Source organism: Perissodus microlepis, chromosome 9, assembly GCF_051167445.1.
Source record: "Perissodus microlepis isolate ML-2025 ecotype Zambia chromosome 9, ASM5116744v1, whole genome shotgun sequence".
Classification (NCBI taxonomy): domain Eukaryota; kingdom Metazoa; phylum Chordata; class Actinopteri; order Cichliformes; family Cichlidae; genus Perissodus; species Perissodus microlepis.
This window is the reverse complement of record NC_140469.1, coordinates 18701611-18728437: the sequence shown is the minus strand read 5'-3', so window position 1 is coordinate 18728437 and position 26827 is coordinate 18701611. Positions and strand designations below refer to the sequence as shown.

General features: G+C 39.9%; 4 protein-coding genes across 16 annotated transcripts in view; 3 read left to right on the top strand and 1 right to left on the bottom strand.

The window, feature by feature from the left end:
- The window catches only part of kiaa1217 (KIAA1217 ortholog), a 119404-nt gene extending 110828 nt beyond the window's left edge, over window positions 1-8576 (top strand). For 8 of the 13 annotated variants that reach the window (XM_084939425.1, XM_084939432.1, XM_084939423.1 and 5 more), the window contains 8 exons: window positions 185-380; window positions 471-760; window positions 1062-1205; window positions 1529-1651; window positions 3319-3399; window positions 3508-5154; window positions 5683-5814; window positions 6924-8576. In XM_084939425.1, the coding sequence (XP_084795551.1) occupies window positions 185-380; window positions 471-760; window positions 1062-1205; window positions 1529-1651; window positions 3319-3399; window positions 3508-5154; window positions 5683-5814; window positions 6924-7445 (3135 nt within the window). In that variant the 3' untranslated portion in view covers window positions 7446-8576. The remainder of the gene's footprint in view (window positions 1-184; window positions 381-470; window positions 761-1061; window positions 1206-1528; window positions 1652-3318; window positions 3400-3507; window positions 5155-5682; window positions 5815-6923) is intronic. The other 5 variants (XM_084939426.1, XM_084939422.1, XM_084939421.1 and 2 more) reach the window with 5 other exon arrangements.
- A 46-nt stretch (window positions 8577-8622) lies between these two features.
- LOC146380403 (uracil nucleotide/cysteinyl leukotriene receptor) lies at window positions 8623-11711 on the top strand. Its single transcript, XM_084939448.1, has 2 exons — window positions 8623-8765; window positions 9451-11711. The coding sequence occupies exons 1-2, from the start codon at window positions 8623-8625 to the stop codon at window positions 10385-10387; spliced, it is 1080 nt and encodes a 359-aa protein (XP_084795574.1). The 3' UTR covers window positions 10388-11711.
- A 58-nt stretch (window positions 11712-11769) lies between these two features.
- Window positions 11770-23053, top strand: nphp3 (nephronophthisis 3). Its single transcript, XM_084939433.1, has 28 exons — window positions 11770-12031; window positions 12501-12885; window positions 12997-13122; window positions 13688-13838; window positions 13963-14115; window positions 14297-14430; window positions 14886-15046; window positions 15165-15321; window positions 15488-15562; window positions 15683-15853; window positions 15953-16056; window positions 16495-16609; window positions 16718-16861; window positions 16967-17064; window positions 17150-17252; window positions 17367-17449; window positions 17612-17747; window positions 17933-18097; window positions 18209-18303; window positions 18381-18503; window positions 18610-18799; window positions 18989-19230; window positions 19433-19508; window positions 19596-19723; window positions 19900-20140; window positions 20226-20351; window positions 21639-21754; window positions 21852-23053. The coding sequence occupies exons 1-28, from the start codon at window positions 11808-11810 to the stop codon at window positions 22018-22020; spliced, it is 4191 nt and encodes a 1396-aa protein (XP_084795559.1). The 5' UTR covers window positions 11770-11807; the 3' UTR covers window positions 22021-23053.
- On the bottom strand, window positions 23019-26753 carry uba5 (ubiquitin-like modifier activating enzyme 5). Its single transcript, XM_084939446.1, has 12 exons — window positions 26423-26753; window positions 26234-26279; window positions 25504-25593; window positions 25282-25391; window positions 25108-25194; window positions 24942-25026; window positions 24740-24844; window positions 24503-24630; window positions 24276-24411; window positions 24083-24158; window positions 23873-23979; window positions 23019-23514 (listed from the first exon to the last, which is right to left on the bottom strand). Exons 1-12 carry the CDS (start codon window positions 26584-26586, stop codon window positions 23437-23439), a joined length of 1212 nt encoding a protein of 403 aa, XP_084795572.1. The 5' UTR covers window positions 26587-26753; the 3' UTR covers window positions 23019-23436.
- Between the last annotated feature and the right edge of the window lie 74 nt (window positions 26754-26827).

Here is a 26827-nt window from a genome sequence, read left to right as displayed (position 1 = left end):
ATTTTCATTTACTTGTATATGCTGACATTAGCCGTGCTAATACTCAGTTTATTTTATGAGTGTCCTGAAAATCTCTAATGTATTTAATGTATTGTTTTTGTTTAGAAATAATAGTCCCTCATTTAGTTTGCACATCTGACAACCGTAAACTCTTTGGTATGTTTGTTTTGTCTGCACTGTCCAGGCGGCAGAGAAAGAGTGGGAAGAGAGGAGGCAGAATATGGGTCATTATGATGGAAAAGAGTTTGAGAAGATCCTACAAGAGGCTCAGGCAAACATGATGAAGGGAATTCCAAGTCTAGAGGTAGAAGAGAACACAGCACTGCCTGCTGCTGGTATTGTAGAAGAAGACATTCACAACCCTGTTGAGCTACCATCAGGTAGAAATCACACACAAATGTAACTTAAACAACTTTTTTTTTGCTTTATCTACATACCTTAATGTTGTTTCCTATTGCCCTGTATGACAGAAGAGCCCCAGTCAGGCCCTCAATCAGACAAACCAGCAAAGAAGGGGTCCGAGAAACTCCCTAAGCCTCTGGTGGAGAAATCTGCCAAGCCAGCACTAGAGAAACTCTCCAAAACTGCCATCAAGCCAGCAACCACTGAAAGTTTGACAAAACAGGGGTGTGAAAAGCCAAACAAGTCCCCACCACCGCCTCCGCCAAGGAAAACCTACCCTAGCTCCAGCTCAGGCATGACCACTACACGCTCTGGTGAGGTCGTCTACACCAACAGGAAGGAGTCTGTCTCGACTCAGGTTGGTGCTTTAAAAGGTTGGAGAGAGTAAAAAAAACCATTCTTGTGTCTGTGCGCTAAGCGTAGAGCCAAGTGGGATTTAGTTAAGCCACTGCATTAAAACTGGAAGAAAAGGGGAAAGAGCTATTTAGGCTTTCTCCAAAGTGTAAAGGTTGCCATTTTCAGGAGAGATGCTGTTTAACTTTGCCTTTAACTCTGTCTTTACGCTCATCCAACATGAATGCAGTATCCATTTTCATTTCCACAAACTTTGCTGCTTGTTAAAAATACAAGAATAATTTCCCTCACATTATTTCTCACAGGAGGGCGAAGAGGAGGCCCCACCTCCCTCTCCCCAACCCAAGCCCGCCAAGGTTGCACCGGAGACCAAGCCGAAGCCAGCCACTCCTCCCCTGGTTACGAGAGAAGAGGAAGATGAAGGGGACAAGATCATGGCAGAGCTCCAGGTTAGATCCATATACAACACGCACACTCACACGCTCCTTTCAAACATGTGCAAATACAATCAATTTAACTGACATATGGAAATTAGGATGCTGGATTTGATTGATTTCTGCGTTGTGGGAGTGGGTTGCTTATCATTTCTTCCTGTGGTGGGTGACTTCCTTGGAAGTGGCAAAGGATGGGTGCTGACAGCTGCCGAAGAGATAACTTTCATTGAACTTTACTGCACTTTTTTCAAATTGTGGCGTTTTACAGCTGTGCAGTTGTGAAGATGCTCCTCAAAACCCTTGTCCCGTTGTTCCCCTTACCTTTCTCCACTCTTCAGGTTTTCCAGAAGTGCACAGTTAAGGATGTAGGGGTGAAAAATTTGGTAGAGCCCACCGCTCGAATTGAACCACAAATCAGAGAGCTAAGACCGGGGGCTTTATTACCCCTCAAAGAGAAAAAGGTAAAATATATGTCCCGGTGCAGCTGCCCAGCTAACTGCCTGCCTTTGCCAACTGTATGAAACAATCAATGGCTGTGTCTTAACACTCCTCTGCTCTTGCTTTTGCTCGAGAGAAACCTGTAGCAGCTGCCTCCACAAAGCTTCCTTTCCTTGCTGCCTGAGTTTTCCTCCCTCTTTTGATCCTGCTGGATATCAGAGCTTTAATTTTTTTTTTTCCAGGATTAAGTCTGCATAAAATTGAGCTTCTGAAAAGATGCTGTGTCTTCTGTATGCCTGGTCTAGACTATGATGTGTTTCAGAACTCTCACTTGTCTTTTCATCCAAATCAATAAAAACCTCAGCACTGTACCTTACAGGCTATTAAATCGTCTCGTGTCTTTCTTTAATGACATTTGACAATTGCTTGATATGCCCTAGATTTTTGACAATTGAAAGAACATCAGTAAAATGCACTGTAGACACAATCTATTTTTGCAGACTTGGTTCACTAGAGGTCAGCCTGACCACTTTGCATGCTCCTTCTCCTCTCCTATACTTTTCTGAGGAATGACTTTTCCGTTTCTCTTTGCACAACTTCACCTCAGTTCGCTTTTCCCAGCTTTACACCTCCCTAACCAATCATTTGATACATGTTGAGTATTACTTTTTTAGTCGAAACGATAAAGCAAATAGGACTAGGTGTGTGAAGTGCATCAACTTTTACTAGTTTTGAAAAGATGAACTGGAAGTATCCGCTCTCTGAGAGAAACAAATAAGAGGTATGCTATTTGGTTAAGCTTATAATCACAGTAAATAGTACATTACATTAAAGTTTACTGTTTTGCTGAAATTTTAAAAATTTTAATTATTTCACTGAAAAAAAGAGAAACAAGTTAGGAACATAAACTGTATTTAAAGATGTACATAGGCTCTGTGATGTTCTCCATTAGATTATGGGGTCCTTTTAAGCCACCATTTGAGCAAATTTTTATTTGTTGTTTGTTTGTTTGCTTGTTTTTTGTTTTTTATTAGAAACCACAATAAGTGATGGGTGATTTTTAATAGATTTTTAACCCCCCAAAAAAAGCAACTTATCAATTAAAGGTTGATAAGTTGGTTAAAGGTTAACCATACACTAGAACATATAACAATTTACAAAATGAGACTAAGCTCGTCATTAATGTGTTTAATGAGGTCATAAATTAACTAAAAAATAAGATACATATGTCACAGACTTTTATTGAACAGTCACAATTTAGCAGTCTCCCCCTGTTGGTCATTAGAAAGAATGCAGGTTTAAGGCACTTCCACATTTTCCACTTTTTAGATGCTGAGTCTACAGCTGGCTTTTAAATATAGTATAATGATGTAAAACTCGATATGTGAAATAAAAAACAGAAAAAATATTCAATTCAGTTTTATATTTATATTATGTGATTTATATATGTATACATCAATCAACATGAATTATATTCTATTTTGGCTTTTCAAAACTCTGTCCCATGTGCGTTTTTATGTAGGATTTAATACTGTAATAGTATAAAAAAGCAGTTGTTAAAGGTAATTGACAAATCTTGTAGTTTTGACGCCGCAGATCGTTCTGCAACCAAATGTGATTTCACAGTTAATCCAGCACAGCCTGGCACGCCAGTTACACTGTAATATTATTCCCCCACACACTGTCCTAGCAGAGCTCAGAGCCCAGTCGAGAGGATAAAGATCCAGACACAGATGAAAATGGGAATACAACTGTTCGACAGAGCCAAGGGGTATGTATGACTTTTAACTACATATACTATAATCACATATGTTTAACTTATACTCTAGCGTTAGAAAGCTATGAAACATTGACACATTTTTAAATTTCACAATCACAGGTCATATATTATGTGACGGGCCAGATTCCCAAAGATCATCCACCCCCATCGCGACTGGAAGACACCAACGACCATCACAGAGAGCCCCCACAGTCTCCGACACAGGTGTCAAATGTCAATGTTAATGACATTTCTCCAAGCCAGCAGCAGCAACAACAGCAGCGGCCACCACTGTCTCCAACACCCAAATCACCCCCACCTATATCACCTAAGCCTGTGGGACTTAATGCGTTTAAACTGCCAAAGAAGCATGTTAAACGCTCTGAATCCTTGAAGACCAGTGCAGAAATGCAGAAGGGAAAAATCCTTAAAGTTCATACTGAAAAGAAAAGTAAGATCATCCAGGAGCCTGTTTCGTCTAGTAAGAATATAGTAACTGACCCAGTGGCGACCACAAAAACAGGTGCTGTTAAAGCAGCACCTAAACGGTATGGTGCTCCATCCAAAAAGACTCCTGACGAGAACAGCAGTCCACCTAAAAGCACTATTGATGATCTTGATGGGGGTGCTAGTCTCAGTCCTGACTTGCCTGGAGAAGAGGCACCTCCACCCCCAGACAACATTGCATTTATGATCACCAACACCAAGGTTCAGCCACTGTCTTGTGGAGAGTACCAAGAACTGGTCAATGCCAAAAAAGGAAGTGTGCAGACTGTTACTGTAGGCAATGCAGCGAATCGAGGAAACACCACAGTTGATCCTTCAGTGCCGCAGGATAACGGCTTCAACAAGAAGCCCGTCATCATCATCTTTGATGAGCCGATGGATATCCGTTCAGCTTACAAGCGCCTTTCTACCATCTTTGAATGCGAGGAGGAACTGGAGAGGATGCTTGCAGAAGAGCGCATTGAGGAGGAGAGTGAGGAATCCGACACAGAGAGAAGTAGTGGGCTGCCGGTCATCGCAGAAGGGGCTGAGATGGTTGATGGCAAAAAAATCAGCAGCTCACAGGGAGCTACAGATCATGCCAGCCTATCATCTTCATCCTCTTCTTCGATATCTGAACTAACAGACAACGGGGTAAACTTAGATTCAAATGGAGACTCCAAGGATGGGAAGAAGAAATTCAAGTTCAAGTTCCCTAAGAAACAGCTGGCAGCACTGACTCAGGCCATTCGCACAGGCACCAAGTCAGGCAAGAAGACGCTACAGGTGGTTGTGTATGAAGACGAAGAAGAATCCGATGGTACAATCAGGCAGCACAAAGAAGCGAAGAGATATGAGATTACGCGCTCAAAATCCTTTGCAGATACTCCCAGGGGAACAGACACTGCCCCGCTGAAAAAGCAGAACTCCGAAGCTCTCGGCAGGACGGATGAGATTCGGAAGAACACCTACAAGACGCTAGACAGCCTGGAGCAGACCATCAAGCAGCTAGAGACGACGATTAGTGAGATGGGACCACGCTCCCCTGATGAGTCGGTTAACACTGAGGAAGCAAATACAGGGAATGAGAAAAGCTCAGTCGGAGTAGGGCTGAAGAGGTCGTCCTCTCTGCCTACCTCCAAAGGGTCTGGCCCTAAGGTACCTAGCAAAAATTCACTGCAGAAGAAGCCTAAACCTCAGCTCCTTCCACGCCCTGTAATCAACCCTTCTACCACCACCAACACCAACACTGTCCCCAGTGTCCCCAGCACCGTACAACAGGTCTCTCTTTAGCTCTTGTTGTTCCCGGAGGCTTTGGGTTTCTTCTCTTTCAGTTTTCTAACTTACCTCCACTCCCACCTTAACCACTGAAATTACAAAATCATTAATCCCCTCCCCCCACAGGTGCTTGGAAATGGAAATGACTCCCCTCTTCAGTACAAAATCATGGTGACATGATTGGGTGTGGCATTTTGTTTGGTTCCTGGCTACCATCTTTCTTCTTCAGTTTATTGCTAAAACTCAAGAGGTTTTCAGCAAGTGGCACACTCATCATCAGAGACACTGTCATGATGATCAAGCTCTAATTATCCTTGTTCTTGACTGCATGCCTTGTGTATAATGGCTTTATGGTCCCACTGGGTGCATGATCTTTCACTGGCGTTGATTGTTGACGTATTGAATGAACGGGGATTTTTTTGTTTTTTTTTAAACCTGTTAGTGCCTCGACTTTTCATACTTCCTATTTGGTGTGTTTTTTCTATCTTTTTTTTTATTTTCTGTTTTGTTTTTCATTTGGATCCCCTGCAGAATACCAGTGTCGCTTCCCCTACTAGTCGGATGCCCGTCCCTTTGTCTGCGAAGTCCAGGCAGTCACCGGGTACAACTGACAAAGCAGGAAAACAGCAAAAACTGCAGGACGCTCAGAGGCAGTTCCGACAGGTAGTTTTACTGTAGGGTCTTAACAGAGACTACAGGGAACAAATATAGGGAATCGAAAGCATGTGGCATATGAGGGAGGGTGGGGGTGGGAAGACTTCCAAAGCTGTGAGGTTTCAAGTGTTGTGAAAAAAATAAAGTCACGATAGTGGCGACTGTGGATCTGTTCACGTTTCTCTCGAGTCTGCTCTGACACGAAGGCATGTTTGACTCTTGACTGTTATCCCCATAACATCACTGTACTGTATGCTTCTGCATGTCCACACTGCTCATGGTTTTCACTGTGTTGGTGGCTAAAAAAAAAGAAGGGAAAAAAGGCAGAGACAAACGGAATCCTATCCTGTCATCATCTGAGTTGTCATCACATCTCCAATTCCCATCACAGCTGAGTTCCTAAACAGTGTTGCCAAGCCCTAAGATGCTTATGGCTATGTTTGATACAAACTTACCTGACTTTTTAAAAACATTTTTTGGCTATGCTCCTCCCTTCTCACAATGCAACTCTGCTCAAACCCAACATCACTGCACAGCTTACTTAACCCCAAGGTGATACATTCTCTTACCGTCAAGATTTCGGCATAACCCACCCACCTTGCATCGTCACTTTCACTGGAACACTGGCCCACATTTTCCCCTATCTGCTATCACTCTTCAAACACCTAACCCTATTACCTAATTCTCTCCGGACCTCTTATGCGTATCTATTCTCTGAAATGTCTCCAACAGCTCTTCCCAAGGCCTAACAATCCCTCTAACAAACAGCCACTCTGTAGAGAGACCCATCCTGTCTGCCATTGCACTGTCTAACCTTTGCCTGGTTCTGTTTCTTGGTAACATGTCTGTCAGTTCAGTTTCTCACCTTTTGTGTAACCCAGTAAAAAAAAAAAGACAGCTTTTGTATCTGGGTATTTTTTATTGTTTTGTTTTTTTGTTTTGTTTTTTGGTGTCTTTTAGTTCTGTCTTAGTTATATTAATGCTTGTGTAGTCATAGTGTCTGTCCATGTAAATAACTTGTAGTTTTGTTTAACATTGTCTTGCCTTTTTTAAATGTATTATTTTACCAGTTTTCTTTTTTTGACAACAAGTATCTGTTTTGGCATCTCTGTTTACAGGCTAACGGAAGTGCTAAAAGAGTGGGAGGGGATCATAAAACGACTTCCCCTACTATACCCATCTCTAAAATCCCTGCTTTTTATCCTAGCTCTACTAAAGGCAGCTCCCAGTCCACACAGAATTCAGATGCTACTAACCCCATTAACCCTTCTTCCTCTTCCTCCTTTGTGACAAAGTCCTCCATTCTGTCCTCTCACCCACCTCGTTCCAGCTCCCTACCTTCCACCCATATCCCCTCCCTGTCTAACGGATCCCTCAAACTTCCCACACCCTCACAGCACACAGGTAAAGCTCTCTCGTTTTCCTCGCAGAATGGTCGAGTCCACTCCTCCTCCTCTTCATTCTCCTCCTCCTCCTCCTCATCCTCTTCCCCCTCCCCTCTGTCGCCCACACCTTTGGGCCCAGGTGGAAAGAGCATCCGCACCATACACACCCCCAGCTTCACCAGCTACAGGTCCCACAACGGCAGCAGCGGCAAATCCTCCATCCCAACAGCCACAGCAGCTAAGGACACTACTTAGCCCCATTATCACCCCTCTGGCTTTTACAGCATAGCAGGTAGACCTGATCATATTTTATATTGGTTTTGGATTGTTGTTCATTTTCTTTTTATTAAAGTTTTTTTTTTTTTTTTTTTTGTAAAAGTATTAAGTGATGCACTCAAATCATGTTTTTCCTTTGACACTGGCATTCACACACTGCTACTTTTATCTTCATTTTCACATTTTGGATCATGCTTACTTGGATATCGATTCTCTCTTGAAGGCGTTCCAGATGACAGAATATTTTGTAATGTAACTATAAACGATTTAGTGTTGCCACTTTGTAGCTGAAGTGGAAGGCTTTCATGGTGTTCAAAAATGTATTTTCTTGCTGTAGCTATGAGTAGGGAATAGAGAGTTGATGTACAATCACAAAATATCATGTAAAAAAAAATTGTGTTATATTTTTTTGAAACAAGAGATTGAATAACCGTAGTATATTTAATCTTCTATATTTCCTATGTTGCCGGACATTCGACGCTGCCCTTGTAAATGCCTTTTTCTGAATGTATACATGATGTATACAGACATTTTAAACTCATTAGTAACTTTAGTTTTTTAAGAGTATTTTCTCATGTTTCCACCCATTTGAACTGCCGGTTTATTTTACAGATTTACAACAGGTATACTAAATAATAAAACTTTTCATTTTATTGTGCCTATTTGCCAAAGTTGTTGTATAATGACTCACTTCAAGCCTAACGCAGTCATGACCTTTTAGGGGAATTTACATGCAATCTTGTGGCTGGCCGAAGTGTTGACCTCAGTGTTTGCACTGCTGGTCTCGGTTTGTTAAGTTAACATGTATTGTTGTTTAAATGTACTTAAGTCAAAGTGATAAACCTGTTCTACCACGTGTACATAAAAGCTTCTACTAAGAAAAAAAGTAGTTTTGTTAACATACCAAAGTTTATTTGTATGCATGCCTTTCGATTACTTTAGGAGAGTGGTGTAAAAGACGACGTTTGCACAGATAGATTTTGTAAATATTTGATTTTCTCTCATTTTTTTTGTAAAGCTTTAAATCATGCTATAAAGAAACTATGTAATAAAGACAAAAGTGTGTTGGAGTAGCAAAAAATAAAGACTTGCATGCTTGTAGTGCATCAGGCTTCCGTGGCTTTTTCAAGTTCTTTGTGGTTTCCTATTTCCTTGTATGGGTGTGATTCACAGATGGTATTTGTGTGTAAATACAAAAGTGGATATGCAAAACACATCACTTCTTCTTCGCCGGTATCCTGTGCACACATCGTTGCTTTTCGACTGGTGGCAAAACACGGCTCTGCATTACTGTTACAGGTAAGGAGATGATTTATGATTATTGCCAGTTTGGAGTTACCCTACATTTGGATTAAACTATCAAACATTTAGGTAATTCACTAACATATAAGCTCTAATAATTTTGTACTTAGTCATGTAGCCATGTTTGGTACACTTTATTGTTTAAGTGAACATGCAAATAAATTTTTCTGCAACAGAGCAAAGTGTCTTTGGCAAATGAAGTTACAAAGTCGCTAACTGGGTTTTAAAGGCAGTATCATTATCAGTACACATTTAATTAGATTGTTATAGTTTATGATTGGTTGACTTTTTTCATGTTCTGGTTGATTTTACCTTTTACGTATGTACACACAGACACATACACAGTGATATGTTAGTTCTACTATATAGCATTTTTATATGCTATACTACCAAAAAAAAAGTATCTCTTGAATGTAATTATTCTTTTGTTGATGTTAATGAAAATGTAATCCTGCTTGCTTGTTACACTGACGTTCCGCAAGAGTAGTTCCTCTTTCTAATGTGTAATACACATGATTCTGCATATGATTTTATAACGTTATGTCACATTTTTCTATTTGCATTCTTAGTTTCATTATGATAATTTAAAAAGTCACTAAAACATCATGTGAGTGAACGAAGGCTATCATGTGGCTGTCAATCGTTATAACAGGCTGTTTGTGTCTAATTTGTGCTGGACCAGGCCGATCCTCTGCGCAACAACTATGAATGTTTCCGGGGAGGAGGGAGAGAGCTTCTATGGCACTTCTGGAGCTCTGTGGAATTATTCTCTTTCCATTTTTTACATCCTGATTTTCATCATCGCAGTGCCTGGGAACATCTTGGCTCTGTGGGCCTTCTTTCACCAGAAAAGCACATCTCCATCAAGAGTCTTCCTGAGAAACCTCTCTGTAGCCGACATATCTTATGTCCTCGTCTTACCCATGCGCATAGTTTACCACCTGTCTGACAACCACTGGCCCTTTGGACACATCATCTGTCAGCTGTTAGGCTTCTTGTTCTATCTAAACATGTACTGCAGCCTCTACTTGATGAGTTTCATCAGCCTGGACAGGCTCCTGGCTGTGGTTATACCTTTAAAGTCACAATCATTCAGGAAGCCTTTGTATGCAAATGTAGCGGTTGGCATACTGTGGGTGATGGTTATTGTTTGCATGACTCCTACACTCTTTTCTGGAAGAAAACAAACCAACTCATCTGGCATTTGTAACAAACTGTACTTAGAAAAGACAAATCCAACAGCTTTAATTTCCACTATTGTGGCATTTGTAATTCCCCTCGTCACTATAGTGGTTTCATACATACTGATCCTGCTGAAACTAAGAACAGTGCAGCAAAATGAAGAACGACCGGTGAAAGACAAAGCTATAAAAATGATTATACTTATTGTGATGAACTTCCTGTTCGCATTTGTGCCCTACCATGTGTGCAGGATAATCTACATTCAACAGCAGAGCCTTGGAAATATTACTGAGGGGCTGAGAAAAGCCAATCAGATAACATCTGCACTCACCTGTATCAGTGGTATACTGGATCCTGTCATGTATTTCTTTTTGAACCGTCTATACAGGAAAACATTTCTTAAGCTGTTCTGTAAAAATAGGGAAGATGTCATATAAAAAATGCAAACGGAAAAAAAAAATGGAGGTAATGCTAACCATGTTAAAAACGTCAGCGTGGTCCCTATAGCACCTAACCGCAAATCAGATAAACCGCACTTCCCCTGATTCATCGACTTTGAAATTGTCAGAATTAGCCCGTACTTGTTTAGGGAACTATAATAGGTCAAAGATAATTTGTCAGTTTGGAACCTGTTAGCTTTCTGGCACTGAAGACTGAGACATTTTTTAAAAAAATTTATTTACATTTTTTGAAATTCTGTTTTTATTTTATTCTATTTTTAATTTTTATTCTCTGAATTACTCAGAAATCTTATCCCCAAAGGAGTGAAACATCTAAGCTTCTGCTTTACGATACTTTATTTGTCGCACAAAAGGTAACTGAAAGTCTGTGACCTCATTTTCCGAATAAGAGTCCTAAACTTCAGCGGAAGTAAAAACAATTGTTGGCTCTTGCAGTCTATTTTGGTTCCAGAGTTCAAAGTTTGAATAAAGAATCCTGGTTTTCATGACAAAAAAACCCTACTTTCATAATCACATTTCATTGTTAAGAAATAGTGTGTGTGTGTGCTTTTGTGATGTTGTTGGGATCAACACAACAAGAAGAATGTGCACATTTTCAGAAATCTAAATGGTGTGTTTACAATGGCCTCAGTAGTGTAAAATATGCAGCACAACTGCTCAGGCCTCCCAGGTGAAACGCTATTTTACAGTTTTGGTTTCTTTGTGTCAGGAAGTTGAAGGTTCTCTGTGTGTTGTTGGGGGTTTTGTCCACTTTACAAAAAGTGTACCTCATTTAGAAGCTTTAGCACCTAATTATCGCTTATTTTGAAAATAAAATTAATCATCTGAATATTAAATAGTTTGCTCGTAACTTTCTTCAGAGTATTTGTCTAAAATTGAAGAAGTTTGCCGCAGATCAAATCGACCACTTGATGGTGACAAACACACAGAACAGTTGGTTTTGTGATTGTAGATTACGTCATAGTAAAATAAACAATATAAATACCTTATTTGATATTTGACACAAGTAGAACATTGAACCAACTGATAGAGTAGTTTTAACACAGTTTTTAAAAGAGCAGACCTGATGATGTAGACTATAAAGTAAACCTATTACATGAAGTAAAATGTTGTAATTTGTTTCAGAAAGGTTTACAAGATGGTAGTGAGACCTACTTTGACCTGGTCAGTCAAAGTGAAATGCGCAGAGGAGGCATAGAGGATGTATTTCCTGGGTACGGGGTGAATATGGGAGTGCCAGGCAAGAGGAAAAGAGGAAGACCACAAAGAAGATTCGTGGACGTGGAGAAGCAGGACCTGTAGAAGGTTAGTGTGAGAGAGGAGGATGCAAACTATAGGGTGAGCTGGAGGCAGAAGATCCACTGTGGCGACTCCTAAAGGGAGCAGCTCAAAGAAGATGACGAAGATGACGATGATGATAAAAAATAACAATGTATTAAGCACTACGTGTTGGGGCAGAATTTATTACATCATGAAACGCAATTCTTTGATTACCGAGAGATGGGGTAATTCCCATACCTTTGAGGGGAATAAACTTCTGTTGTTTTTGACTTGTGCGGGTACCCGTATTTTCTCCTTGTTACCAAGGCAGCCAGGAAGAAGCTGTGAGGGGAGCGGACCGTGAGTGTAGCTATTTGTTTAACCTTCATTTGCCAAACTTGGGCGTGTAGGCAGTTTTCTTCTCAGCTAAAACACTTTACTGTGCCGTTGCTTTAGTTTTCACATTAATAAATGACGCCGTTAGGGTGTTGAACCGCTCCAAAACTTAATGTTAACAAAGCTAACTAAGTTCATCTGGATTTGTTGCTATTAGTCGGGTATGCTTAAACCCATTTCGATAGTAACTGCAAACGCGTTGCTTTGTCACTTTTTCAGTTCTTAATAATAAATACATGAATAAATAAATAAATACAAATAATTCTAATGCTACCTGTTGCTTTTGTGGAAAGAGCTTAGCCTTTTGCTTGTTGTTGTTTTACGAGACGGCCTGGAAAAAAACAACTTAAAGATCAGAAATGCCAGTGACAAACCATCAAAAAAAGATTTTCTTAATTGACACTCCATCCCCGCCCCGTCTTTTATTACACAGGAGCAGCTATGAGCATCGAAAAAAGTTGAGCAGTTCTTTTTCTCCAACTTATTTGGCCACCATGGGCACCGCATCCTCTATGGTGAGCCCAGGGGAGGTTATCGAGGACGGGTATGGGGGTGAAGGCGGGGAAGCCTGTGAGATACCCGTCGAGGTGAAGCCCAAAGCCCGACTACTGCGCAGCTCTTTCCGCCGAGGACCTCGTGTGATTGGGGCCAGTTTCAAATCCACAGCATCTGTGGATCTAGAGTATGCTGCAGAGTATGAAAGACTCCGTAAAGAGTACGAAATCTTCCGTGTCAGCAAGAACAACGAGATCTCATCCATGCAAAAGAAGGAAGCAAAGCTGGATGAGGAGAACAAGAGGCTGAGAGCAGAGCTGCAGGTGATAATGAACAAAATGCACAAGGCTTATTCTAACTTCACTGAAAAAGTTGTGGGCTTTTGGATGATTTAATGTGATGTTGGGATGCTGCTATTTTCAATGTCACTACAGGCTCTGCAGAAGACCTACCAGAAGATCCTCAGAGAGAAAGAGAGTGCTCTTGAGGCAAAATATCAAGCTATGGAGAGGGCTGCCACATTTGAACATGACAGGGACAAAGTAAAACGTCAGTTTAAGGTACATCATAGACGTAGGCAGATTAATACCAAAGTTGGTATTGTTATCAGATTGATACTAGTGATCAAACATCCTCAAACAGTGCCCACTATGGAAAATGTCTAAATCTTAGTGGTCATTAAAATGTGTTTGTATAGAATTTGTAAATTTATTGACACATTTCTCCGCTACACAATCTGGCTTTATAGGTTAAAAGTATCAGAAATACTGACCCTGTGTTTATTTGGTATCGGATCTGTACTAAAATTTGCAGTATCCCACAGCACTAGTACACCGCATCACGCCTCATTTCACAAGAGGGTGAAAGTTCCCCCTAATACCTCACATGTCTTTCTTTTACAATCATCAACAATAAACAAGCATAAAATGATCAAATTTGAAGTCAAAGTCAAAGTATGATAAAAGTACAATAACATCCATTCATCTTAGTTGACCCAAAATTTTGGCTCTGGTTGTCCAAGCCCTGACACAGCTCTGTGCCCCACAGTTTGAGAACGATTGTGGCATTGCATTCTTTCTAGTATTCACATTTGCAGCTTTAACCTTTTGGCAAAATCACCACCAGATTTTCCGGGAGACAAAAGAAAAGGAGATACAGGATCTCCTGCGGGCTAAAAGGGACTTGGAAGCCAAACTTCAACAGTTACAGGCTCAGGGAATCCAGGTTTATGACCCAAATGACTCAGATTCAGATGACAACCAAACCACTGTCACTGGTAAGACAAAAATTCACACTATTGGGGACTTTTTGTTATTAAGCCGTCAATCGGTTCTGCATAAGTTTTCCTGTCCAGCAAATATGATGATAAAACACCACAGTGATTTATTAAATGTCTTCAGCTGCAGGAACACAGTGCGAGTACTGGACTGGCGGTGTGCTGGGAAGTGAGCCCTCTATGGGCAGCATGATGCAATTGCAACAAACATTCAGAGGACCAGAGTTTGCACACAGTTTAATAGATGTGGAAGGGCCCTTTGCTAATGTGAGCAGAGGTAAGGAAACTTTGAGAGGGAAGAGAGTGTTTCTGAGAAACTGACCTCTAGATGACCTAGTTATTATGATTTTTTTATTAACATCATTCTGTTTGCATGCAGGTATTTTTGAAGCACATATTCACTTATCTCTTCATGGGCATGACTTGTATATTTTACCATATGTGTCTGTCTTTGTCAGATGATTGGGATGCTGCTGTGGCGAGTCTGTTGCAGGTGTCACCTCACGTTCCCCAGGCCTTGTGGAGCAACACAGTCCGCTGCTACTTGATCTTCACCCAGGAGACCAAAGCTGAGCTGGATATTTTTATAAAGGTCGGTAAGATGAGCACTGTAAAAACTGTAAATATTCTGTTTTCATGTGATGTTGTTGTACCACTATAACGCTGCTCACTTTTACGTGGCTGTTTCTTGGACATGGCTTAAAGTAACACAGTGATAGGACTGTAGCGTTATATTATGAAAGGCTGAACTAAGCTAAGATAAAAATGAATGACTCAATAAATATGCCAATAAAATCATTATTTGGATTTTTTTTCTTTTTAATTTTGGACATTTTGTATTTCATTGAGTCAGATCCACTCATAGAATTTTAATTAAATCAAATTAAAAGAAAAAACAAAACTTGATTTTATCTTTGAGAAAATCTGTGTGTGGGATTGTGGGTTTAAAATGGCAGTTTTTGTGAAAAATACCTTTAACCTTATTATAACCTTCTACCTTATTATTAATCAGGTCTGGGAAAACTGTGCTTAATGTTTTAATTGCAGAAACACACCTCTGTATTGCGGCGAATATGTGAGAGTCTAGGCCATTTCTACCTTAATGTCTTCTTCCCAGAGGAGAATGCGGCTTCATACGCTGTAGAGCGCAAGCAGGAGATTGAAAGGAGTTCTCTGTGTGTTCTTCTTCTCAAATCTACTGTCCCTAGGTATGGTGAGTTTAGGAAATTGATAACCTTATAATAAACATTGCACACAAATTATTTTTTTTCTCCAAAGATTAATGAAGGTTTGTGTTTAATATTCACGCATAATACATTGCTGTAGCTCTGTGGTGGAGGATTGTGAAGAGGCTTTTGTTAAGAATCCAGATGGCCGTCCATTGGTGCTGTATCTTAGGACCGAAGAAGATCACAATTTAAATGGACCCATCAGGCAACTGCTCGAACGGGTCAATGCTGCAGACAAGGCTGCTAAAATTAAGGTACTTATATGGTTAATAATTTTAGAAAAGTTTTTTTAGTTTCAACCCATTTCATGCAATGCATCAGTATAAATAAAATAATAACTGTGGTGATATTTTTCTGTTTATTGTCTTTAAATGCAATCTAATACTGTGTCTGTCCCAAACCTGTTTTGAACATTACTAGGTAGTGGATCATAGTGGCTCTGCAGAGGAGGGGGCCAGCCTGATTTATGCTCAGCTAGAGAAAATCATCAAGCAGGTACAGACTGTCTTTTAACATCCTTATTTTTATCAATTCACAAAGCTTAAAGTCTATGGTATAAGAATTAAAACTGAAACCTTTTTTTGTCTGATTTTTTTTCTTTCCTGCTTCGTCCAGGAGTTGCTGGGTCTTGAAGTAGCAGATGTTGAGTCTAAGGACTCTGGGATGGACGAGGGGTGCGAAGAAGACTCGGGAGATGTGCTGTGGGACCTACATGATGAGCAGGAGCAGATCGAGGCCTATCAGCAGGCTTGTAGCGGCACCACCTCACAATTAAGCTTCCAGAAGGTACTTCAGTTCTTACTGATCCCTTCAACCTTATGATTTTGTCTTCAGATCCTACTTTTCATTGATATTACTAATGCTGTGATGCATCAATGACCTCAGTATATAGATCGTTTGAATGACATGATAGCTGCTCCCCCTCCAACACCACCTCTCCTGGTATCTGGGGGTCCAGGCTCAGGAAAATCTCTTTTACTCTCCAAATGGTAAGAACTAATTTCTTCAGTTAATTATAACGTATACGTCATGAATTCCTCTTAAATAAAACTGTTGTAAGTCTTTAATAGGTTTCCAAACTTTTAAGCAGTACATTTAGAAATGTTACAAAGTAATTATAACCGTTCAACCTTCTCTGTTTTCTTTGTATTGTTGTAGGGTCTTTACCTTACAATATAAAGCGCCTTGAAGAAACTGTTGTTGTGATTTGGCGAAATATAAATAAAACTGAATTGAATTGAACTCTCCAATCACTTCAGGCCAACACTTTCCAAGGGTGCAAGTGCAACACTTGCACCCTTGGAAAAAAGAATCTTGTTTTATATTATATATTAAATGGACAAGTATGTTCTTTTTAATGATCTGGAATATTCTGGACCTTTTGCATGCTTTGCCTGCTTTGCTAATTATTCTTGAATTCTCTTCAGGATCGAGCTCCAGCAGAAACAATCCCCCAACACCTTGTTTCTGTATCATTTTGTTGGTCGCCCACTTTCAACAAGCTCAGAGCCAGTTCTCATTATCAAACGCCTCACAGTTAAAGTAAGGGATATCTCTGAGTGCTTCTTGTTAATGCTTTCTTACACTGATGACTCTGCATTATTAAACTACTGAAAGAAACAGTTTTTATTTCTGTCTGTTTTCAAACAGCTGCTGCAGCACTTCTGGTCCATTTCCGGCTTATCCATGGAGCCCAGTAAGATCTTAGAAGAGTTTCCCCGCTGGCTTGAAAGACTGTCAGCGCGCCATCAAGGAAACATTATCATCATCATTGACTCCATTGACCAAATACAGGTTAACAGCCTCTACAACTATATAAAATTCAAAATTCAACTCAGCTGGGTTTACTATCTGCTGTATATTTTTGTCTGTACTACTGTTTGTCCCCTTTTGCTCTAGCAAGCAGAAAAACACATGAAGTGGCTAATTGACCCTCTGCCTGTCAATGTCAGAGTGGTGGTGTCTGTCAATGTAGAGACTTGTCCTCAGGCTTGGAGGTAATACACAATCGGTGAATTCCCAGTATCCCAGTATTGGTCAAAATGGCTATTCATATGCTTTTCTGCGACTTTGTGTGTTTAGGTTGTGGCCCACACTCCACTTAGACCCACTGAGTCCCAGAGAGGTCAGGAGTATAGTCAATGCAGAGTGCCAGAGCATGGATCTCAAACTTACTAGGGATCAGGTCAGTTGTGACCCCATCACAAGGTCCTTCAAAGACATTTAAAAATCCTTAGCAGCAGTATGTTTGTTTGTTTTTTAAAGATTGTGATACCTGAATGTGTGTATTTTGTTTCAGGAGAAGAAGCTGGAAAGGCACTGTCGCTGTGCATCGACATGCAATGCATTATATGTCACACTGCTGGCAAGGATGATCACCAGGTTTGCCACCTCTGCTTTCACAATTATAAATACATTATTAAAAAAAAAATAAAGAAGTAAATGAATGAAAAAAATAAAAACCTTCAAATCCAGCACGTATCCTTTGCAGAGTTGGACAGCCTGTTTGACCCTTTTAAATTATTTTAATTTGCTTCCTAACAGTAGATCCTGTGGGTTGCTGGAGAAGAGCCTGGAGCAGTGTCTGCAGTGTCAGGACACCATGTCACTTTACCGCCTGGCACTCAAAATGACATTGAACTCTCTCAGCACGGACAGAGAGCGCCACATTATGAGAGAGGTGACTTAAACACAGATTTTCCCGTCCTTATTGCTTTTAGTTTGAAATATGTGTGTAATTTAATTTGGCATCAGAGAAACGAATACCCTTTCTGGTTTTAATGTGAATGTGAAAATTTTTATTTATTTGATGTTTTTTCCAATGTGTAGCAGAGGAATAGGTGATTGTTTTTTGTCTGCCTTTAGATACTGGGCCTTGTATGTGCCAGCCATAATGGAGTGAGTGAATCAGAGGTACTAGATCTTTTCCTAGAGGTAGAGTTGCCTGTCCTGTCCTCTCTGCTGTACCTCTTGAACAGACTCTGCATTGTAACACTCCGTTGTGGACTCATCAGGTTTCAACATCTACAGGTAATTAGGCTTCTTAGTCGGTAAAATGATACAGCAGCATCAATAAAAACAAAATGCATAATAGAATTATGCTGCAATTTTGCATTTTTCATCTTTCTGTTTTTCTGACAGGCTTGGGAAGCTGTGAGGCTAGAGTTTCTGACTGGAGGAAGTAACTCCACCACTTATAGAGAGAAACTAATTCATTACTTCAACCAGCAACTCAGGTCCTGCAGAGATCCACACAAATTGCACGGCTCTGTCAGAACAACTCATATCAATGTATATGTGTGTGTGTTTTTAGCCAGGATCGAGTGACGTGGCGTGTCGCAGATGAGCTTCCCTGGCTGCTCCAGCAGGAGGAGGACAAACCTAAACTGCAGCTCAGCCTCTTGAACTTGTTTGTCTCTCAAAATCTCTACAAGAGGTACATGTTAGTGTTGCCTGAAAGCATGCATACATACGAGGCATTGTCACAAAGCCTGATGCATTTCTTCAGCTACTTTGCCAAAGATGTGTGTTTTGTTTTTTAGGGGTCATTTCTCTGAGCTCTTGGCCTACTGGCAGTATGTCGGCAAAGACAAAAGCTCCATGGCCACCGAGTATTTTGACTCTCTGAAGCGCTACGAGAAGAGCTGCGAGAGTGAAGACAGCATGACCAGGCTCGCAAATCTGTATGAGACTTTGGGACGTTTCCTCAAAGATTTGGGCCTCCCTAGTCAGGTAGGGTGAATGGTTGTAATATTAAAAACACTATGTTTATTCCTCACCACACATCTTTTCCTGCCTAGTCTTAAAAGGCTTAAATTTTGCCTACAATGTCTGAAGAAGTCTAGTCTTTTTTTTCCTGCTAAGAATGAGCTCATGGTAATTGTGTATATATCTGATTCTGTTTATTTTTTATTTGTTTAGGCTGTAGCACCTTTACAAAGGTCTCTTGAGATTAGAGAGACAGCCTTGGATCCAGACCATCCCAGTGTAGCTCGCTCCCTGCACCAGCTGGCTGGAGTTTATGTGCAATGGAAGAAGTATGGAAATGCTGAGCAGCTGTACAAGCAAGCCCTTGAGATAAGCGAGAATGCCTACGGCGCCGAGCATGCCAGTGTGGCTCGAGAACTGGAGTCACTCGCCATGCTCTATCAGAAGCAAAACAAGTAAACAGGACTATCTTGGGGCTAGTGTTATGAAATTGCCGTTAATAGTTGCAGGTGTTTCAGTCAGGCTATATCTTCATTAAAGACAAACACCAGCTGTTGTGATTATTTAAAAAAATCAGAGGACTAAATCACACTCTGCCAAGTCAGGATTCAATTAAAGAAACACATTTAAGAGCTAACATCTGGTGCTTTTGTTTAGGTATGAACAAGCAGAGAAACTCAGGAAGAGGTCTGTGAAGATCCGTCAGAAAACTGCTCGACAGAAAGGTCATATGGTGAGTGTCGTTCTCAGATTCCTACACACTTAGTCATACTCCTTTAATGAGAGATATTGGATGTCTTTTATCTACTCCTCCTTTCAGTATGGCTTCAGTTTGTTGAGGCGCAGAGCCCTGCAGCTGGAAGAGCTGACCCTAGGAAAAGACTCTGCAGACTGTGCCAAAACTTTAAATGAACTGGGTGTTCTTTATTACCTCCAGAACAACCTAGAGTAAGGAAACAGCACCTAGCATGTCCACAGATTTTGCTTTATAATATTATAGATTCTCAATGCCCTCGGTGTATAGTTCCAGTCTAGTACCTGTACTTCAAATGATCAGTAATATGTGTGTGGTTTTTTTTTAATTCCATCAGCTCAACTAAAATCCTTCTCTTTGCCCTCACCAGTGCAGCCAAGGTGTTTTTAACCCGCTCTTTGGAGATGCGCCAGCGGGTCCTCGGTCCTGATCACCCGGACTGTGCTCAGTCACTCAACAACCTGGCTGCACTGCACACTGAAAGGAGAGAATATGAAGCAGCTGAGGACATGTATGAAAGGGCTCTAGACATCCGCAAGAAAGCCTTGTCTCCTGACCACCCTTCTCTGGCATACACACTCAAACACCTCGCCATGCTCTATAAACGCAGAGTAAGACAAATGGCACTCACATGATACTTTCTGTTGATGTTGTCTTGAATTAGGCAAATGATTTCACTTCATGTGTTTTGTTCAGGGGAAACTAGAGAAGGCTGTTCCACTTTATGAGCTCTCGCTGGAAATCAGGGAAAAAAGTTTTGGCCCCAAGCACCCCAGTGTAGCCACCGCACTGGTCAACCTGGCAGTAATCTACTGCCAACTGGTGAGACTTACCCTGCTTCTGTTGTCTCAACTGCGCACTGCAGAATTGCATACCTCAATAAAAATCATCTTACTTAAGAAAAAAATAGCTATATCCAACTTCAAAACATTACATTAAGGAAAATGTAAATCAAAATAGATTATTATGAACATTTATTCACAAAATTAAAGTACTTCTTATACATTATACATCAAGGCGATTGGCAACAGTCAGTCAGTTCTTTCTACACAGCGCATTGAAACAGTGATCGATGCTTTTATTTCAACCCGTCTGAACTACTGCAACTCACTTTATGTGGGAGTCAGTCAGTCATTGCTCTCGCATCTGCAGCTGCACGACTGATAACAGGAAATCGTAAAAGAGAGCATATATCCCCTGTCCTGGCCTCACTGCATTGGCTGCCCCTATTTTTTAAAGTTCATTTTAAAATCTTATGTGTGTTTTTTAAATGCTTTCACAATCTTGAACTGTCTTATCTCTCTGAGCTTCTCCATCCCTACACACCCTGTCAGTCTCTTTGATCAGCTGGCCAGCTGCTCCTGAAAGTACCGAGATTTAAAAGGAAGCTCAGAGAGGACAGGGCTTTTTATATCGTGGCTCCTAAATTATGAAATAACTTGTCCTTGCATGTTAGAGAGGCATCTTTACTGTCCACTTTTAAAACACTTCTTAAAGCCCATTTTTATTCTTTGGCTTTTGGCCTTAGTGAGACTTAGTTTTTCTTGTAATTAAATTATTAATTAATTAATTATTTTACTTTTTTGTTTTTTATTTATATCATATGTATTTATATTATTTAGTTCCACTGTAAAGCACTTTGCATCAGCTGTGGTTGCTTTAAAGTGCTTTATAAATAAAGATGATGACTTATATTGGATTTTTACAGTTACTAATGCATGTGAGTACTACTCTTGAGTGCTGCATCTTAGAAACAGCTGGTTAAATTTTTAGAACTTTATGTTTATTATCTATGTTGTGATCCTATCAAATGTTATATTTACATTTTTACTCTCACATTAATAAATGTAAAAAGTACAATTTTCTTCCCCCCTCGACATATTATGATGCACATAGAATGAGTATGTAAAACAGTAATCGTAAATAAAGGCAGGCAAGGGCAGTTACCTCTGCTAGCAAGTAAATTACTTATAATAAGCATATTTAACTTGTATTGAACCAGTGAATTTAAATGATTTGTATAAATTTTTATTTGTCATCTCACTGACTGTTAACATTTTAGGTTATGCAGAGCAAAACTAACTGTGATTTCTTTTGTGTCTTTGGCAGAAGAAGCACAGCGATGCCTTGCCCCTTTATGAACGAGCACTGAAAATCTACGAGGACAGTTTGGGTCGCTCTCATCCACGGGTTGGGGAGACTCTCAAAAACCTGGCTGTGCTAAGGTACATTAGTGAGTGAGATTTAGCAAAGGTTTAATTATGAATAATATGTTATTGGTTACGTTATAAATTTTATTTCTTAATTTACATTTCAATCTAGCTATGAAGAGGGTGACTTCGAGAAGGCAGCAGAGCTTTACAAGCGTGCAATGGAGATCAAAGAGGCAGAGCCATCATTAGTGTGTGGTAACGCCCCATCTCGCCATTCCTCCAGCGGAGACGCATTTAGTGTGAGAGGACCTGCTCCCCTCCCACATGCTCAGAGGTGACCCTGCTTTGGTGTACTTTGCAGCGGATTAGTAATGTCTGTTTGGACAGCTCTAACTATTATACAGTGTTACTGAAATCCTTTGATTTCACCAAAACTAATTTAAAATTTAGTCGTCACATGCATCACATGTGGTTGAAGGTACATACTGTACCTGCCAAAAGGAATGTGAACTTTACAGTATTCATGTTTAAAACCTGCATATCTGCCAGTGGTGTTTTGCATGCAGTCATGTGTAATACACTTCAGAAATCAGTTCTTTAACCGGCTTTAAACTCAGGTCTACACTACACTAAACTCAAATTTCAGCTTAGCCTAGATTTATTTGTGGTTATGAAGTCACTCCAGCCATAAAAACATGCTTAATTATGACCAACATCATATGGTACAACAGGTTATATTATTATATTCACATTTTAAATGTTAGTTTTTCAATCTAGGCATTCAAATTGTTCCGTGTGAATCATGCCAAACACCCAGTACAAAAAGGCGTTAGTGAGAACGTGCAGAAGAAGAAACATTAGAATGTGAACTATCTCATGATGATGATTAACACGACTGTCAGATCCCAAGCACTTTTTGTTTTTAAATATACATTGTTTACATTATGAATTTTATATATATTTTAACGTTTGTTACATGCAATGCATATCCAACAGTGTTTTGAGAAAGGAAAACTTGGACCATTAAGTAAAACACATGTCTGAAGAATCATTATCTGCAGCTGATTTAAGGCTGTGTTTATGCAAAATTAAGTGCGCATGCATTTATTCATTTATTCAAAATAATTATAGGGTCTTACCAAAGACATCACTGTGACATATAAGGCTTCAGGTACAATACATTAAGGCCAAAAGGGACACATTGTACCAAAACCTATTGTCTTGCCACGTATACAAGATACAAAATGTTTTACTGCTTGCATCTATTCATGTATTAATACCATGTTAATAACATCTGTAAAAGCTGTATAGGAAAATAAAAATAAAGTCCAACATGTCCATCTAATAAATACTTTATTGAGACAACTTGAACATTGTTCTGTGATGTTACAGGAAACATTTCTTCTTTTTTTGTGGATATTGAAAAGTTGGGACACACATTCTGTAAGCAAAACACTAACTGATATCTTCAGGTTTATTGATATGTAATTAGAAAATGTTCCCATTTCAAGTGCTAAACACTTTACCATGTCAGCAAATTACATATCTGATGTTTTTGTGTGTGTGTGGTTTTTTTTTCCCGGCGTGTGAAATACCACAAGCAGCATTGCATTCCACGTCTTCAGCGGTTAGATGAACTCATTCTTTAACTGGTTGTATCGTACAGCAATTAGCATTTTCACAATGATGTTGGAATGAACAGGCAAGAAAAGGTTAGTCTCATTAACAGCAGAAATGCACCTTCAGATTGTTTCCTACAGTTTTTTCATCTGAGCCATTAATTCTTCAAGGCTCTGTTCAGTCTCCTCCACTGTCTCGCCATCTGCTTTTTCCTAGTTCAAAGACGAGAAAACAATCCAGAGAATGTAGAATCAGAATCGAGTTGAATTGGGTTCATAGTCAAGACCAAACACTAAAACATTACAACAAAATGCCGCTTTTTTAGAAATTATCTTCAAGCCCAACAGTACTCTCCACAGTAATTTCATTTAAAAACAGTATGGAATGAAAGTAAAACTGAAGAGTCACTAAAAGTCACTTAGTGCTGTAAATATTTGACTTCACCATTATTACTTGAGGCAAAAAAGTATTTGATATAAATGTCAGTATATTTTTTTTAATTAATAAGTCTACCCATACAGGGCTCCTAGTTAGGCGTTTCAAAGCTGTGGTATCTTAAAGCGTACTAACCTCAGTTGGAATGGTATAAGCCACTGTGATGCCTTCTGGGAGGTCGGGCACAGTACCTGAAGCAGCCTTTAACTCTTCTTCAGTCACCTCTGATACCAGCTCAATACCTGCGCACCACATTTTTGTATATTAACGCACATTAACACAAAAAAAACAACAACACAAAAACTATGTTACAGTTAGGACACTGTACAAGTTTCTTTTGCTCACCCCATTCATTGTCTTCATGTACAACCTCCTCCTCTTCCTGTACGACCTCCACTTTGGGCCGCTCTGCTTCTGTCCTCTGAACAGAAAACAAGTGAGTAAGGTTAGCTTTTCTAACACTATATAAAAGCAGTGAGAATGGGACTTTAATCAGTCTTGTAATCCTGTTACATGAGCAAACAGTGAGCACACACACCTTGTACTCCTCCTGTTGTCTCCTGCAGTGACGGTCATTACACTGGGGGTTAGCTTTCATTGCCATGGCAGGGAAGAAGTCCTGCATGGCATTGTAGCCAAGATAATAACTGACAGTACCAAACTTTAGAAGATATCTGGAAGACAAAACATTTAATAAATAATATTGAACTTCACTTTACACTTTTAGATTTGAACCTGCCCAGAAAAACATGAAAATAAACCTACTTGAGGACATTTTGCACAAGGAGACCTGCCACAACACCCATGGTTGTTGGTAAGCTGGCAGCACACACACCCTCCCGTTTTAGGGTCTTCTCATCAATGTTGGCTGCCACCACAAGTGGAGGAGCACACTAAGAGAGAGGGTGTTATATGGTTTTATAATGCAACTACATTTTTCTGTAAGAGCTGGACGTCATCGTATTGCAAAGATATGTTGTTGTTATATAAGTGTGAGCATACAGCGAAGCAGGCCGTCTCCCCAGGAATGATGAGCTGGATGTGTCCTGACACAGCATTCTCACTGACACCAGACTCCATCCAGATCTGACCTAGTTCATTGCAGGCCTGAAACAAACACCAAAATGAATTCAACTTGTAAGAGTGACATGTATTTTTTTTTAAATGTCTTTTTTTTGTGACATTGACATGTATACACACTCACTGTATTGATGGCCATTCTGGCCTCAAAGTTGTCCACACAGCTCAGGACCAAATCCACTGGTTTGCCTTCTTCCAGCCCTCCATGACTGAAAACACACAGTTATTTGCTGGTGCAAAAAAGGGACAGAGGAAGAAAACTACATAAAATATACAATATGAATCCTAACCTGATACGATCCATGAAATGTGTAAAATTTTCCATCGTAGTAATGTTGTAGTTATGGGTTTCAAATGACACGTCTGGATTGATGTTTCTGTTTGGGGAAAAGGGAAGTTACATATATTTGAAAGAAACTGAATGGCTTTGGTGGAAAAGTGGATATCTGTTGAAAACAGTGTACCTGAGTGTATGTTCTGCTGCTTCCACTTTGCTGAGGCCTGCTTGGTGAGGCTGGAAGAACAGCCTGTTCATATTGGCCAGCTCTACTTTATCATAGTCAAAAAGGAGCAACTGGGATGCCACAAAACGAGAACAAGCCACGGTGAGGGTAAAATCAGCACAGATGGACATGGATTTAAATTTAAATCAACTAAAAGTGAAAGATAATGAAAGCTTCTATTACCTTACCAATGCCACATCTAGTGAGCATTTCAGCTGTCACACTGCCAACTCCCCCAACTCCAACTACAGCTACTGTGAATGTCCGAATTCTCTGTCAACAAGTTTAGAAACAATAATTACTCACATTTCTCAACACAAAAGCCTCCAACTTTGCTTTGATAGCTACAGTTGTGAACAGAAATTTACATACACTCATCTTGGGGATGAATGTCATTACGTTTGGGCTTTTCAGCTTCACCCCAAATCAACAGCTAGATGGCTGAACCTTGACAAAATTGGGTGTTCCAGCAGGACAATGATCCCAAACACACATCAAAACTGGTACTAGTAGTACTTATTTATTTACTTAATGTATGTTTTGAACCTGTGTGGATTAGACAAAATCCAACATGAATTCAATCTTATGAACCCAATTTTTGTTTTGTAAATGATTAAAGAGGTATCTTACGATCATTCCACCCCAGAAAAAGAACAGATCAAAGAAATCAATAAAAGCCCCAAATCACCACGACATTCATGGCCATAATGAGTGTAGGTAAACATCTGTATGTAATCATGCTATTATGAATATCGGGTTTGGGTTTCTATAAACATATATCGCTAGATAAAGGTACTTTAATGTTGTAACAGCGGTTTTTCTTTATTGTTTAATATGAAATATGAACACTTGGAAGGGAGAGCAACCAGAAACCGTGCAGTATTAAAAAAAAAAACAACAACTTTGAACATACCTCGTAATCATCTACGATGCCCATTCTCTTTAAAGCCATGAGGCGACTAAAATAAAAACACAGCTGAGATTAGCTTGTGGTGTATGACTCACAGGAAGGCGTCGGCTCTCAACATAGTGAGCCGTCTACACAAAAATCAATTAAAAGACCATATAATGAATACATTTAAAAAACAAAAAACAAACTTACCTGTACGGGTTGGAATCCACAACTTCGGCGCTCATTTTGTCAATTTTCGGTCTATTTAGTGCCTGACTGTGAGCATCTTCCGCGGCACACTGCTTCTGCTTACACTTTATCAGCTCATTCTCCAACTCTCTCACCCTCAACTTCAGCTCCTCCACCGTCGCCATCAGGAAAACAGTCGAAGGCTAAACTATGTAAAAGAAATAATAATGCTGTACACAAAAACGTAAATTAAAAAACCCTACAGGAATCGACACAGAAAGTACACGTCTTCGCTGCTCAAACCAGCTGTCAGGATGTGTGTTCCCGTTAACAGTGTTCGTGCAGAAAACGAGCACAAACACCCTACAGTGTTCCCACATCACCAGTGGATTGTTTAAACCCTTATTTTATTATAGTATCAAAAAT